This window comes from Dasypus novemcinctus, chromosome 2, assembly GCF_030445035.2.
Source record: "Dasypus novemcinctus isolate mDasNov1 chromosome 2, mDasNov1.1.hap2, whole genome shotgun sequence".
NCBI classification, from domain to species: Eukaryota; Metazoa; Chordata; class Mammalia; order Cingulata; family Dasypodidae; genus Dasypus; species Dasypus novemcinctus.
The window spans coordinates 91,495,266-91,510,301 of record NC_080674.1 but is presented as its reverse complement, the minus strand read 5'-3'; the positions used below and the strand labels follow the sequence as shown (position 1 = coordinate 91,510,301).

The 15,036-nt window shown below is 38.0% G+C and overlaps 1 protein-coding gene across 1 annotated transcript; it reads left to right on the top strand.

Moving 5' to 3' along the window:
- Positions 1-14,177: 14,177 nt before the first annotated feature.
- On the top strand, positions 14,178-14,714 carry LOC101415360 (large ribosomal subunit protein eL21-like). Its single transcript, XM_058306147.2, has one exon. The coding sequence runs from the start codon at positions 14,200-14,202 to the stop codon at positions 14,680-14,682; it is 483 nt and encodes a 160-aa protein (XP_058162130.1). The 5' UTR covers positions 14,178-14,199; the 3' UTR covers positions 14,683-14,714.
- The last annotated feature ends 322 nt before the right edge of the window (positions 14,715-15,036 follow it).

The following is a 15,036-nucleotide window of genomic DNA, read 5'->3' as shown; positions in this document are numbered from 1 at the left end:
TCCTTTGCCATGTCTTTATCTGAGTCTTCACCAAAGGGTGGGGACCCAACACCCTACTAGCACAAGAAGTTTGTATAATTACTTAATCAAGTAAACCTATGAATCAAATGTAATCTAATATGCCCAGAGGAAAAGGTCAGTTTACAAACAATCCAGGATTTCTTTTCGGAATTCATTAATAATATCAAACTGCTACACTCCACCCCTAAACTCCAAAAAGACATTACAATATTCGAAAAAACCTTAAATCAGTAACAATGCAAGTACTAAATCATATCACAATCAATTTAAAGAAATACAGTTTGTCTTGAGGCAAAGTCCCACCTGGAATGTAGACCTCTGAAATTACAAAACAATTTATCTGCTTCCAATTCACAAATGGACAGAAAAAGGATAAATATTTTCATTACAATAAGAAGAAATTGGGAGGGAAACATGAGTCACAGGTCCTCTACAGTTCAATAAACCTACAAGGCATCTTCCATTAGATTTCAGTCTGATAGTCATTCTTAAGATGATGGTTTCTTCTCCTCAGTGCCTTATGGGAACCCACCCTTTCCACATGCTTGTCCAATAGCCATTTCTTGGTTCTACCGTCATTAAGCATCTAGGTGTTGACCAAGCTCCAGACCTCTCCCTCCAAGAGTTAGGGTTAGAGTCTTAATCCCCCTCATACATGACATGAAGACAACATTCCCCCTAACCTTTGGCATATAGGCTCAACCCTCTCAGAGCAACAAGTTCACCACCTGTCCTTCCCTAACCTTTGGAGTACAGGTCCACTCTCAGACGTGTGGGATACCAACCTTAATTACCCTAATCCTTGGGGAATGTGCTCCACCCTCTCTGAATCCTGGGGTGGGAAAACTCTCCCAGAACACCGAGCAGGAACATCCACCCTCTTCAACTGCTGGGGCAAACTCACCCTCTCTGAACCCATGGGTGGGGTTCCTCTCTTGGCCCAAGGCGATGTCTTAATTTCAGATCTCAGTTTCCATGGTTTTCCTCTTAAAGCTGTTTCTCCTTCAATATCTCCTTTCCATGTCCCTTTTAGTCCAAGCTGACAGTGGTTTATTCATACAGCTCTCTCAAAAACCTTGTTGGTTCAGCATGCAGGAAGCAGGAGTCCAAGCCATCCACCAGACAGTAAGACTTTCCACAAGTATTTCCTAGATAACTGCATCTTCAATCCTGATTTACAAGTTCCAAGTTTAGTTAAGTCCTCCAATGGGGCACGTTCTTCTGGGAGCTTGATTTCCAGAAACTTGGAATTTCCAGAATTAGTTTCTGTTTTCTTTGTGCCTGACAGTTCAGTCCTCAGTATATCTCTCTCATCTAGCATTTTGCTATAGCTGCAAGCAGAAACCAAGCCACATTCTCCAGGTTTACTTTGGAAATTTCTTCAGCTAAATGCCCTGGTTCAGAAGCAGACTTGGTCCAGTGGATTGGGCGTCCACCTACCACATGGGAGGTCCGCGGCTCAAACCCCGGGCCTCCTTGACCTATGTGGAGCTGGCCCACGTGCAGTGCTGATGTGTGCAAGGAGTGCCCTGCCATGCAGGGGTGCCCCCCGCTTAGGGGAGCCCCATGCGCAAGGAGTGCACCCCGTAAGGAGGGCTGCCCAGCAAGAAAGAAAGTTCAGCTTGCCCAAGAATGGCATAGCAAACACGGACAGCTGATGCAGCAAGATGACACAACAAAAAGAAACAGATTCCCGTGCCACTGACAACAATAGAAGTGGACAAAGAAGAACACACAGCAAAATGGACACAGAGAACAGACAATTGGGGGGGGGGGGGAGAAGGGGAGAGAAATAAATTTAAAAAAATAAATCCTTAAATGCCCTGGCTCACCATTTTCACATTCTGCCTTCCATAAAACACCAGGAGTTAATCTTGCTAAGTTCTCTGCAACTTTAAAACACAGATCACCTTGCCTCCAGTTTCCAATAATAGTTTCATCATTTGCTTCCAAGACATCATAAAAAGTCTCTTTAGCATCCATATTGCTATCAACTATCTCTTCAAAGCAATCTAGGCATTTTCCATCAAGCATCTCACAATTCCTTCAAAAAATCCCCTTACCCATTTATAAAACAGTTCCAGCATTTTGGTAATTGCAAAAGCACTTCCCCACTCCTCAGTACCAAATATTCTCTTCCTGGGGCTTAGTTCTGTTTCCACTGCATTTTTACTCCCCAGGACTCCAGCTTAAGGCTTCAGCATCAAACCTCAACATCAAAACTCCTACATCAAAAAACCCTCAACTCTGTCCTTTTATCTGTGGGTCCCCACCCACCAAAGGGTAAGGACTCGATGCCCTACTGGCACAAGAGGTTTACATAATTACTTAATCAAGGAAACCTGTTAATCAATATAATCAAATATGCCCAGAGGAAAAGATCAGTTTACAAACATAATCCAGTATTTCTTTTTGGGATTCATCAATAAAATCAAACTGCTACAAACATCATCATCCATCATCAAATCATTATTCTTAGAAGCTAAATTAAGTAATGTACATGAATATATAAGAGATTATTGCATAACCCACTTAGTCAATAGCAATATAATATTTACCTAATGATCTTATTTTAAATAGTTTTGTCTATTTTACATACTTTAGTATCTAAAAGGATAGCCACCAAACAATATCAAAACCTTAAGCATTATATTAAACAGAATTGAATACCTTCCTGAAACTTTGGATTACAGTCATTATTGTCACTTTACTTATTTTGGTGCCATTTTCTCCCAGTGATTGAAAACTATTTTTGTGAAGAAAATTTTACTAGTCTTAATAGTCAGAGGAATTAGAAATAGGGAGGAAAAAACCAGTTTCTGCTTGTCATTAAAGAAAATTTAAACAAGTAAGCCTGAAAGAACATCTGAATTTTTAAATTATGAACAATTCATAATTTGCTATAAGACAGCTTAGAGTCAGGGTTCCTTGAAGTCTAGCTTTGACATTTATTGAAATTACCAGTAAGTAACATTGAGTTTGCTTAAAGATGTCGCTCCAGGAAGACATTTCCTCTAAAACATATGATGAAGACCAGCTGTGGTAAGGATGGAAGGGCACAGACATTTGGTGAGGGAAACTATGCAAGAACTGTCCCCAATCATTCTCCACAATCCCCTACAGCCTCCAAGAAGATATGATTTAAATGTTCTCTTGTGTGAGTCCATTTTTAATTTTCTTGTGCTCTCTTTTATAAGATATGCAAATTAATTGCAGTCGTTTCCGGCTTTGACTCAAACGAGTTTTAAAATTGAAACAGAACATGGTGTGGAAAAGGGACTAGTGAAAAGAATTCTTTGCTTGAAAACATTTTCCAGACTGTTCAGCTTCAGAGGGAAAATGGTGGTAGTGACAGGAGGCATGCAGTATACATTTATGTCATCAGAAGTGTTCTCATGTTCCTTCTTTTTTTGCTCTTTTTCTTTACAAATAAAAAAGCAACAGGAAATTTTATCCACCTATGCCTACGGTCTAAACAATTTATAGTTTTCTTGCTATCTGAAAGAGTTGGTAGTTCTTATTTTAGTATTTTTAAAGTGTTTTTTTACTTAATATTATTTTGTATCTCTCCTTTTCATGACTGCCATTAAACCAAAAGCCAACGATGATGAAGATATCACCAGGCCCTTTCAAATTTTAAAGGTGAAAAGTTGTCAGAATTACTTAACCTCTAAAAACTCATCGCACTACTTAAAAAGCCCCTACAAGAATATAGTTCTTTAAAACTACACGAGAAAAATCATCTGATAAGAGCACTGGAGCATCCAATTGTTACTCCTTAGGGCTCTCCCATCCTAGTTTTCATAGTAGAGAGACATTCAACATAAATTTGAATACACAATCAGCCTTATATACCCTAACTTCCAAAATTTCAGCTCAAGAGAAGTATCTGAACTCTTTTTTGTCAATAAAGTTTTGAGGAAGGCATAATGAAATAAGCAATTAGAACTTTCTGCTCTTCTGGCTAGAATACTTTCTTTTTCACTGCAATGATATCTAATGCTATTAAGAGATGACAAAGAATTACTGATGAAGTGCACTAAGTAATGTAACGGCTTGAAAGAGTTAATAAGCTTCCCTCAGTACCTAACTTGAAATTAGAGAGTAGACAGTTACTTGGAGAACAATTTTGATTTGGAGACATGATTTTTTTAGATGGAATTTATTTTAAGGCATTATATCACATCAGCATTTCAAAACAGTGTGGAAGTATTGTATTTAAAAGTATATATGATGGGTAAATTAACATTTTGTCACAACTCAGTTGAGCCTGCCCTTCTAGGGTCTTTTAATTTTCAGGTTATTCATCTCTCTTCCTCCTCCCTTTCCTCCTCCTCCTCCTCTTTTTCCTAAATTCCATGATGCTCACCAAAGAATGCTTTCCTTGATAATTTCATTTAATCTCAACTTGACCTAGTGTTTCAAATGATTCTCAGATAATAAACTTCCAGCTTGACCTCCCTCCTCCCTCTGAAGTTAGATTCACATTCCCAAGTGCTTAATAGTGATCTCTCTCTGGTTATTCACTGAACTACTTGATATGTTGAAAACTGAACTCTTGTTTCCTTCTAAAAGCTGTACAATCTCCTCTTCCCCTTGTTATGTAAACACCTCCCACCCTAGCTCAAAATCTCATTCACTCTTCACTTTCTCTCTTTTTCTACATGACTGATTGTTGTGTTGTGGCATAATTTTCTCAGCAGCATCTGCTGCCTCCCTTCATCATCACTCTCCCTTTGTCATTCTGGCCTTGGTTCAGGTCTCAAGCAAGTTTCATTGGATGGACTTCAGCAAGAACCTTCTAATAGGTTTCTCTGACTTCTGACTTCCCCCCTTCATCCATTTCCCCAGGGTTCTTCCTAAAGTAGTCAAATGAAGATCTTAAAAGGAACAGAAGTGAGTGGCCAAGAGCTCATAGAAAATATACCACTTTCCTGCACCCAAAATAAGCCCACTTGCAGCCTCTGTTAGGAGGTGGCTGACAATCATAAAGTCAATCCAAACTGCAAGGTAGCTGTGATGCTGATGCAGTCAAGAACAGTAAGCCCACTCACTGTAGGACAGCGCAAGTTTCAGGGTGCAAGGCAGAGTCAAGACAAAAGTCAGATCAGGAGTATGTCACAGGTTCTACACAACTGGGTTGAACAGGAGGAATGGGAAATAACAGAGGCTTCAGAGGATATAACCATCCAGAAAGAGAGGGATGAGTGAAAAATCTCAGGATCACTGGTTTTACAATTAATTATCTTTCTCCAGTATTGTGGAAGCATCTGGCATTGTCCTGGGCTGCTCCTTTCTACCTGGCACTGGGAAGAGCTGTGCCCTGAAATGAGTCAGGTGTCTATCTTTGATCATAACCCCCGATATTGGGATTCTTAAGAGAAAATTTTATCATTTTTGTAGTAATATCTTACAGAAATACATTGGACTCAGTACTTAATATTAGTGACATGACAAAACAATAACCCTTTATCCTAACAGTCAGGCTTTCCATGATCTAACTCCAGCTTCATCTTCAAATTTCTTTCTTGCCACTCCCCTACCATATAGTCTAAGCTCCAGGAAAACTGAATTGCAATTTCAAATGCACAGTTCAGATTTCCAGTCACTGTTCATTTGCTCATTCTCTTTCCGATGACCAGACTGCTTTTCTCACTTCTCTGTATATCTAAATAGTTCACAGCCTTCATGGACTATCTTAAATGCCATATTCTCTAGAAAATTCCACACAGATTGGAAGTAATCTCTCTCTTTCTCATTCTCTCTCCTTTCCTCCCTCTCTTCTTTGCAAACCAACATTAAAGAGAAACCTATCTTAATTCATTTAACATTTCTCCCTTTTATTACTTTTACACATCATAGACTCCTACTATTCTGTAAGTTCCTTGACTATAATTTCTGAGTCATCTTAGTCTGCCTTCCCTACAACAGCAGTTAACACAATGTCTTATGCACAGTGAGCACAATAAATCTCTGTTTTAATGAGGGATTTCAATTAAACTTCTTAAAATTTTAATCTAGGATTTATCTACTTTTTAAAATTATTTGGTACATCAACAGTAAAAACAGTTTTAACAAACAAAAATAATAACTCTCTCTTTCCAATGGAATAGAGTCTGGTCATAGCTTTCTGGGAACCCAATCAGATATGGCAACAAATCTGCCATCCATTACCTGGACAACCCTAATAAAAGTAGATACACATTCAGATAATCATAAAAATGATGATAGTTAAATATATATAGTATGAACTATGTGCCAGATGCTGATCTTTGTATTTATTAACTCATTTAATTCTTGCACTATTCCTATGATGTCACTACAGATGAAGAAACTGAAAGTGCAAGAACTTAAATTAAGCACTTATCCTAATTCACATAGCTAGTAAGCAATAAAGCCAGGATTCAAATCCAGGCGGTCTATATCCAGAATCCATGGTCTTCACTCTACAATATATAACTCATATTTTCTCCACCACTTAGAAAAATGCCCAAGTGGAAAGGGCAATCTTTTGTTTGAAGGATACATCATCTTCCAGCTCCCTCCAAATGACAAACCTTGAACTCTTCTCAAAGATGAATGGAAGAGACTAGAGCAAAGAGCACATGAGGGATCAACGACTCCACTGGGTAGTTTTAAATGACATTTGCACAGTGAAAATTCTAGTAATACATTCCCAAAGTCATTATATATATATATATATATATATATATATATATATATATCTTTTGGTATAGAAAGGTATAGAAAATGACGTGTTTTTAAGGGTGTTGCCTTTGTAGTAGCCTCAGAACCAAATTTTCTAAAAAATAAAATGGAATATATGTGAAGACTGGAATCACGAATCCCCTTATTGCACACACCCTGCTGTGAGTTACTCTTTGAACAGAATTGCTGTTTAGACTTCAAACCATCACTGTGACCTCAAGAGGTTAGAGAAAAGAGAGATTCTTTGGTTCAGGAACCATATAATGCCATTTAAAGGCACAAGATTTAGAAATTTATGTGGGTTTTTGGGAAAGCTAGTCAATCCTCTTCAGAAAAAGAGGAAAACTCCATAAAGTAGGATGCTCTTAAATTCCTGGTTAATATAGACAAAACTAATAACTGTAAAACGTTATTTTGCTCACAAAATAGATGCCATGTTCTTAAACATCTCTTAAATTTATCACATTCTCTCATATTTTTACCAAATGTTTTTCAATTTATGACAATCTTTTCAATGTGAAATGGTAAAAACTTGTTAGTGATGAGGATAAAGAAATAAAGAAATATTGGCCATGTGAAATGTGTTGGGCTCATGGAACGTCTATGATGCAACAACTTAAAAAAAAAACATCAAAGAGATCAAGAGGCAACCCAAGAGGCCCAGTCAAATCACTGAATTTAAACTATATATCTGCAGATATGATGGATGAGGGACAGGGTCCTTTACAGAGGAAGTGCCAAAAAGAAGGCAGAAGTGTCTATATAAGCTTATGTAGGTAAAATACCCTGGGTTTTAATTTTTTAATCTAGAAGGTTTAAAGTGAAATTTCTTACTCATATTTCATAAGATTGTATTTTTACAATGACTTCCCCTCCTCCAATTCAGCAAGTTTTGTTTTTGAGCATATAGCCAAAGAGAGATTTTCTCTTCTTTTCCTGAAATCAGAATGAAGCTTTAAAAATGAAGAAGAGGAGGTGAAGAAAAGGAAGGCAGGAAGGCAGGAAAGCAGGAAGGCAGGAAGGCAGGAAGGAAGGAAAGAAGGAAGGAAGGAAGGAAGGAAGATATATCTTTAATTAGGGTCATTTCTTTTAAAAAGTATCAAATTATCTCATCCCCTTCTCCTCTCATAGAAATTTACCCAAATAACTCCTTGCAGTTTTCTCCATTCTTCATTCTGACCATGTTCATATTTACTGGTACAACATTTTGTTACTAGAGTATTTGGTATATACTGACTGAATTGCTAACCTTTATAATAAACATTTGCTCAATATAGCCTATGCTCTTAGATTTCCTTTAATTGATCAATTAATGTAAGAATAAGTACTGGTGGAAAAGGAAAAAAAAATCCCAGTCCTTTTGATGGAAAAAAAACCAAAACATTACTGTGAAACTTACATGATGTTCTCAGCCACAAGTGAATGATTTTATCATTCCAAGCTGTTTAAAATAATCAGCCTCATAAAACTTTAATGACCACCACTTTCTCACTCTGTATTTATAGAAAAGCCTCCTAATTCATTTACAAAGAGACAGACTAAATTCTCATATACTTGTATTATTCAAATCTTATATGACATGGGCTTTCTGTGTTCCAAGTCCCAAATGTGTCCTAGACAGTTTTAACCTTATGATACAAAATTTATGATCTGTAGACTTTTCTATAAAAATTTCATAGTCTGACACTGAGTATTGAAAACATTTAAATTTTGTTGATTTTTAAAAATCTAATTTAATTACCTTTTCCTACTCTAGTCAGTATATCATCTCTTACTTTACTATTACTCCTTGGGCTGAGGGATTACTGCACAATTTATTGGAATGAAACCAAAAGCATACAACTAATAAATCATCTACAAAAAGCAAAGTGGAAAAGCATATTCCCTCTGCACAGGTGGATGATAGTATTCGTGCCAAATAATATAGTATTTCTCCCCTACTTGGTATTTTAAATATGCGTTTTGTTGTTAGGCTTCCTGCCAATAGGCTGCATGGGTCGCAACAGAGTCTCACTGATGATTCAGAAGGTGAGTTAATTAGAGGTTGCAGTTTGGAATGTTATCAAGCTGTTGCTCAGACATCTATCAACTTTCCATACAGGTGTGAAATATTGACAGCAAATTTTAAAGTGTGATGACATTTTTACCTTTCACTTGTTTGATTTTATTTTGATACAACTCCTACTTTAAGGTGGAATAGAAAATGTATTTTTGTTCGAGATGCTATTTACCATAAGAAAGCCCTTGGGGTGTTCAAAAGAAACATAATATTAAACCAATTCACAAAATTCACAAAATATGTGAGGGGTTTCACACTTTCTTCCTTTATAGCACAAAGGTTGATTTTGAAGTATATTGGTCAAAATTAACCATCTATACCACAGTACCTTTCATTCACATTCTTGAAAATATGATGATGCCAAAGGCAGATCACAATGTAGCTGTTAGTTTAAAGTATTATATTTTATTTTCACATTTCCCAAACTAATAACTGTGTCACCATGGATAAAGAATTTCAACTTGAGGGCCAATTTTGCCTTAATATCACATCATAAGACATTAAGATATAAAGAGGTCCAAACCTAAAGTGTATTTGGGGATTTTTCTGGGTAAGAATCAGGCAAAAAATTTAGCCACAACATAAAGGAAGAAAATTCTATAACGTATATTTTGCCATCACATTCCTAGGAGGAGCTTGACTTTTTTAACCAGTTTGCTGTGATTAATGAGCAATCATGAGAGTATATAGACCTATCCTTTAGAATTGTCCTCTTTTTTCCTATAATACTAAGAGAATATACATCATCAGGAGATAAAACAATTAACTGGGCAAGTGACTTCTATATAAGCTATGTTCTCCTTTTCCCTATCTGTCCCAGTCAAAATCAGACACAAGCATCAATCTTATATTCCAATACCATTCCTCCATTTCCTGATTTTTCCTCAAAAGAAAGGGCTGCCAAATGCCCAAGTCTTATATTTGTAGACTTTTATAAAGCTCATTATATATAATCTTTTATATGTATTTGCATCATTTATTTAGCCATGATAGTGATAAAGATGGTAATGATGACAATGAAAAGGATGACAAAAGAATTTAGGATAAATTTGTGTTTACAAATTATACCTTTAAAAAGTCACATAATTTTGGTCTTTTTGTCTATCTGTGGAAAATAATTAACTTAATTTGGTTCCACTGAAAGTAGAGCCACAGACAAGGACATGATAGCATGTGGTTTAATTAGAGGCCAGTAAGCAGGAGTAGGAAGTGGAAAGAGGCAGGGAAGGAAGGAAAAAGAGTAAATATAAGAGTGTTTTATTGAGTTTGCTTCAGTAGGACTCAGTTTTGCCGGGAGGTATACAAAACACCTTCCAGCATTGTCCACCTGAAGAAGAGGATGGGAGCGCGTATTTCCCCTTACTGAAAGGCTGTTCCATGGGCTGTAAATACAATCATACGTTTTAGCAGAGCTTGTTTCTGGCCAAGTGGGTTCCCAAGGATCAGCGGAAGCCCAGAGGCCAAAAGATGAAAGATTCACAGCATGTGCTTAAGATGGAATACCACCACTCAGAGAAAAGTAAGCCTAGACACACAAGGAGCATGCACTGCAACTGTGGCTGGAACTAGAGGTGGTTTAGGGGATGTGACAAGGGATGCCAAAGATGTCTGCTGCAGTAAGAATTACAATTTTTTAAAACAGCCACTTCTCTGCAAGGTCTGTTGTTAAAATTTTTAATTCATCCTCAAGCAACTCTTTCACTTGGGCACAAATAAATAACTTATATTGCATCTTTTTTAGTTTCCTTTCCACTAAAACATAATTAAGCAATGACAGCCATGACTGTATTTATAGAGGAAAAGAAAGCAAGGGATTAGCTAAGACTTCATGCCCCTGAGAACAGATTATTTTTTTATTATTGTAAAAAAAAAAATGGTCGTCTTTGATAAGGTAGCCCAACCATGGCTCCAGTAAAAATGATAATAGGCAGTAAAAAGGTCAAAATATACTCAGTAGGAGGGCTTAGAAAGAAATATCAGGGTGGCGGTCTTGGCCCAGTAGTTAGGGTGTCCGCCTACCACATGGGAGGTCCGCGGTTCAAACCCCAGGCCTCCTTGACCCATATGGAGCTGGCCCATGCATGCAAGGAATGCCGTGCCATGCAGGGGTGTCCCCCGCGTAGGGGAGCCCCATGTGCAAGGAGTGCACCCCACAAGGAGAGGTGCCCAGCACAAAAGAAAGTGCAGCCTGCCCAGGAATGGTGCCGCACACACGGAGAGCTGACACAGCAAGATGACGCAACAAAAAGAAACACAGATTCCCGTGCCACTCACAACAACAGAAGCAGACAAAGAAGACACAGCAAATAGACACAGAGAGCAGACAACCGGCATGGGGGTGGAGGAGGAGAGAGAAATAAATAAATAAGTCTTTGAAATATCAAAGAAGCTCTGTGACCTTGCAGTAAATTAGATCCTTGATTGGGAACTATTGACTCCCTTCCCTCAACTCACAGGTAGCTGGTAGATTGTTACTTTGGTAGACCCCCATAAATCATGCCTCTCAATGTCCAGTACCCCTGTGAAATGGTTTTGTGACCTGCTCTGGCTAATAGGGCATTAGCAGCTATGATGCAAGTAGAAGTTTGTTAAGCATTTATACATTGGGGTGTATCCTCATAGAATTTGCTGGCTTGAAAGGCAGCCACCATACTATAAAGAAACTCAGGCTACATTATGAATGAGAAACCCTAGAAGGAAAGAAGCCATCTTTGATTTTCCAGTACCAGCTGAGATCTTAGTTGAATACAGGCACTTGAATGGTTTCAATGACACCATATGAAGCAAAGGAACTATAGATAAAATCAGGAGATATAATATCCCAGAAAATCAGGAGAAATAATAAAGCATTATTATTTAAGTCACTAAGTCTGGGTAGTTTATTTAGCAGCAATATATAATTGTTACAGAAATTGGTGCCAGAAGTGGGGTCCTAACATAACAAAAACCTGAAATATATGGCATTGACCTTGGAACCACAAAGTGGGTAAAGGCCTGAAGGGCGGAAAAGTTAGTAGGTGCCTGAAAAGGAGTGAGGAAATTGTTATTGGAGGCTAGAGAAAGAATCTGTGCAATGTAATAGTGTAAAGGTAAATGAGATTGCTGCTTGTGAAAACACTTCAGAGAGAAAATGGACATAATGAACTTGAGGATATTTTCATGTAGAAGTTGAATATGTCAGTTGACTCCTTTTAGTCTCTTATGAGAAGGTATTGCAAAAGAGAAACGAACTAAATGTAGAGTGTTTTAACTTCCATGCAGAATTTAGAAATGATATTTCCAACCAGAACACGCTGGGTAGGGAAATGAAACTCTTTTTTATTTCTCACCTCTCCAAGTCAGCAAATTTTTCCCAAGTAAGAAATAGTCTCAGGACAAAGATAAAATCCAGGGTGCCATAATAAACCATGACTTCAGGACCAAGAGCAAATCAAAGATGCAGGAGTAAGAACCTTTGTCAAAACCTCAAAAATATTTGAAAGAATGCTTTATAGATTCAGCCAGATAAAATGACTTCTAAGAATTCTTAGGGAATTATTCCACAGCAGGCAGCCACAAAAAATAGAGGAACGCATCTTGAAGAGATTTGTGAGTGTGGCTTTCATCTAATGGACTGAAATATAATTTGATATATAGAAAGCCCATAAACTGTTTAAAGGAGTTGTATCAAATTGGGACAGAAAGAGTTTGAAATTAAAAGATGCCCTTGATCCCCCAACTTTCTAAAGGCAGGAAGCAGGCTGGGAAAGTTACTTAACTGCAAACATATGTTGCTTCTTATGAAAAAAGAAGGATGAATCCAAGAGCAAAGCCAAGAACTGAGAAGATAGAGCCAAGAGGCAATAGTGTTTAGCCATGAGCAACAGATTGGAAAACCATTCCCAAGAAGCATAATTAGGTCTCAGACCAACAACAGTCCCTGAATGCAGATTAAGAGGGAACAGAGGACACGTGCCCAGCAAGATTACAAAATTCCAATGGACAGTAACTACAAGGTGCTTTCAATACCTTGTCTTTTTTAATGGGGTGACTGTCCTATCCCATTATGTGTTGTGTTCAGAACTAATAGTTTACATTTTTTTGTTGTTCACAAGCTTTTGCTACCCAAGAAGCTATGCTTGAGGAACAACGTCTCAGGAGCCGTACAAGAGAAACCACATCTAAGGCATTTCATCATACCTGCACCTGATTTAAATGATGAGAATCTAGAGTGCCAGCTTGAGATTGATGCCAAAATGGGATTAAATTTTGTCTCGGGGTGCATTTTGCAGGTGGGATGGATGTGATTCATTAGGAGCCAGTGGGTGATCTATGGTTCACTGTTAAACACAACTCCATTTATTCATATCCATGTGCAGTTCTCTACCATATTGACTCTGGTGTTGGCCATGTGATTTGATGTGGCCCATGGGACATTACTAATTGTGATGCAAGCACAAGTTTAGTAAGCACTAGCACTTTGGTATTTGTCCTCTTGGAATAGTCCCTTTAGAAGCCCGCTGCTGTGCTATAAAGACACTAGGGCTAAACTATGAATTTTGAGAAGCCATGTGGTGAGAGAAGATGAGAGACCCACTTAGATGATCTAGCTCTATTGAATTCCCAGCTGACTGCAGCCATATGCATGATTGCAGCTCTACCACATGGAGCTGAAAACTGTCCAACTGAGCCCAGCCAACACAGAATTCTAAGTAATAATAAATCAGCATTGTTTTCAGCCTCTGTGTTTTGAGATAGTTTTTACATACCTTTGGATAACTGAAATACCATCTCCATGGGAGAACTATGCTTCCCACCCTCATCAGTCCTGAGCCTCAACATGTGCTTCTATTGACCATGGGTAGAAGTGACAGTGCTAGCTCTAGCATAAGCTTTAAGAGATAGCATGTATTTTCATTTAGCCCTTAAACAGCACCTGGCTATTGCCCCTCCAGCTTGGGTTCCAGATCAGGGCTTTAAGACTAAGATGAGTCATGAGATGCCTAAGACTCAAAATTTAAGTAGGCACTCACTCTCGGGAGCATGCAAATACTGCCCCTGCATTTGCATGGCTCTGAGAGTAAGTTCACCCTTAAATTTTGTGCCTTACGCACCTATTTAGCCTCTTTCTAGTCTTGCTCCTGCTCCAACTGACCTACAGATGTGCTAGACTGAAATAAATGTTTATTATTGTATGGTATCAGCAAAGCGACAAATAGAAACTTTGATAATCAAACGTTGATATTCAGACCCATGTCTTGTACATCTTTATATTCCCAGACCTAGCATGGTGTTTATCACATGTTATGTTTTTCATATAAGAAAGAACTGGCATCTCTCCTTCTCTCAGCATAAGTATTCATTGTCTGTAAGTAGTGTTTATAAGATACCGCCTTTCGGCCAGAACCGCCATCTTGCAGTAATTCGCCAAAATGACGAACACAAAGGGAAAGAGGAGAGAGACCCGCTATATGTTTTCTAGGCCTTTTAGAAAACATGGAGTTGTTCCTTTGGCCACACATATGCGAATCTACAAGAAAGGTGATATTGTAGACCTAAAGGGAATGGGCACTGTTCAAAAAGAAATGCCCCACAAATGGTACCATGGCAAAACGGGAAGAGTCTACAATGTTACCCAGCACGCTGTAGGTATAGTGGTAAGCAAACAGGTTAAGGGCAAGATTCTTGCCAAGAGAACTGATGTACGCATTGAGCATATTAAACACTCTGAGAGTCGAGATAGCTTCCCAAAACATGTGAAGGAAAATGATCAGAAAAAGAAGGAAGCTAAAGAGGAAGGTACCTGGGTCCAACTGAAACGCCAGCCTGCTCCACCCAGGGAAGCACACTTTGTGAGAACTAATGGAAAAGAGCCTGAGCTACTGGAACCTATTCCCTATGAATTCATGGCATAAGTGATGTTAAAAAATAAATAAAAAAAGATTTGTGGATTAAAAAAAAAAAAAAAGATACCAACAAAATCCTGGATAAAAAAGCAAGTTATTGCCTCTTGTCATGTACCATAAATTCCATCATTGAAAAGTATCATTTGGATTTGGATGTGAAACTTGGTCTTTCTCTGAATCAAACTTGCAGGGATACAGATTGTATTTGCATTACTTTTCTATCCTTCCACTCCAGCATAAAGGTTTTCCTTGTGATTTGTCTAGCAGATTCAAATGTGGGCGTTTTTACCTTCAAGCTTTTCTTTTGAGTTTAATCATTATCATGAGGATGAATACGATTGTACAAATGGTAGAGGTCATGTG

What these genes read in the sequence shown, in the direction of transcription:
- LOC101415360 (XM_058306147.2), top strand. Translation starts at nt 14,200, where the DNA reads ATGACGAACACAAAGGGAAAGAGGAGAGAGACCCGCTATATGTTTTCT.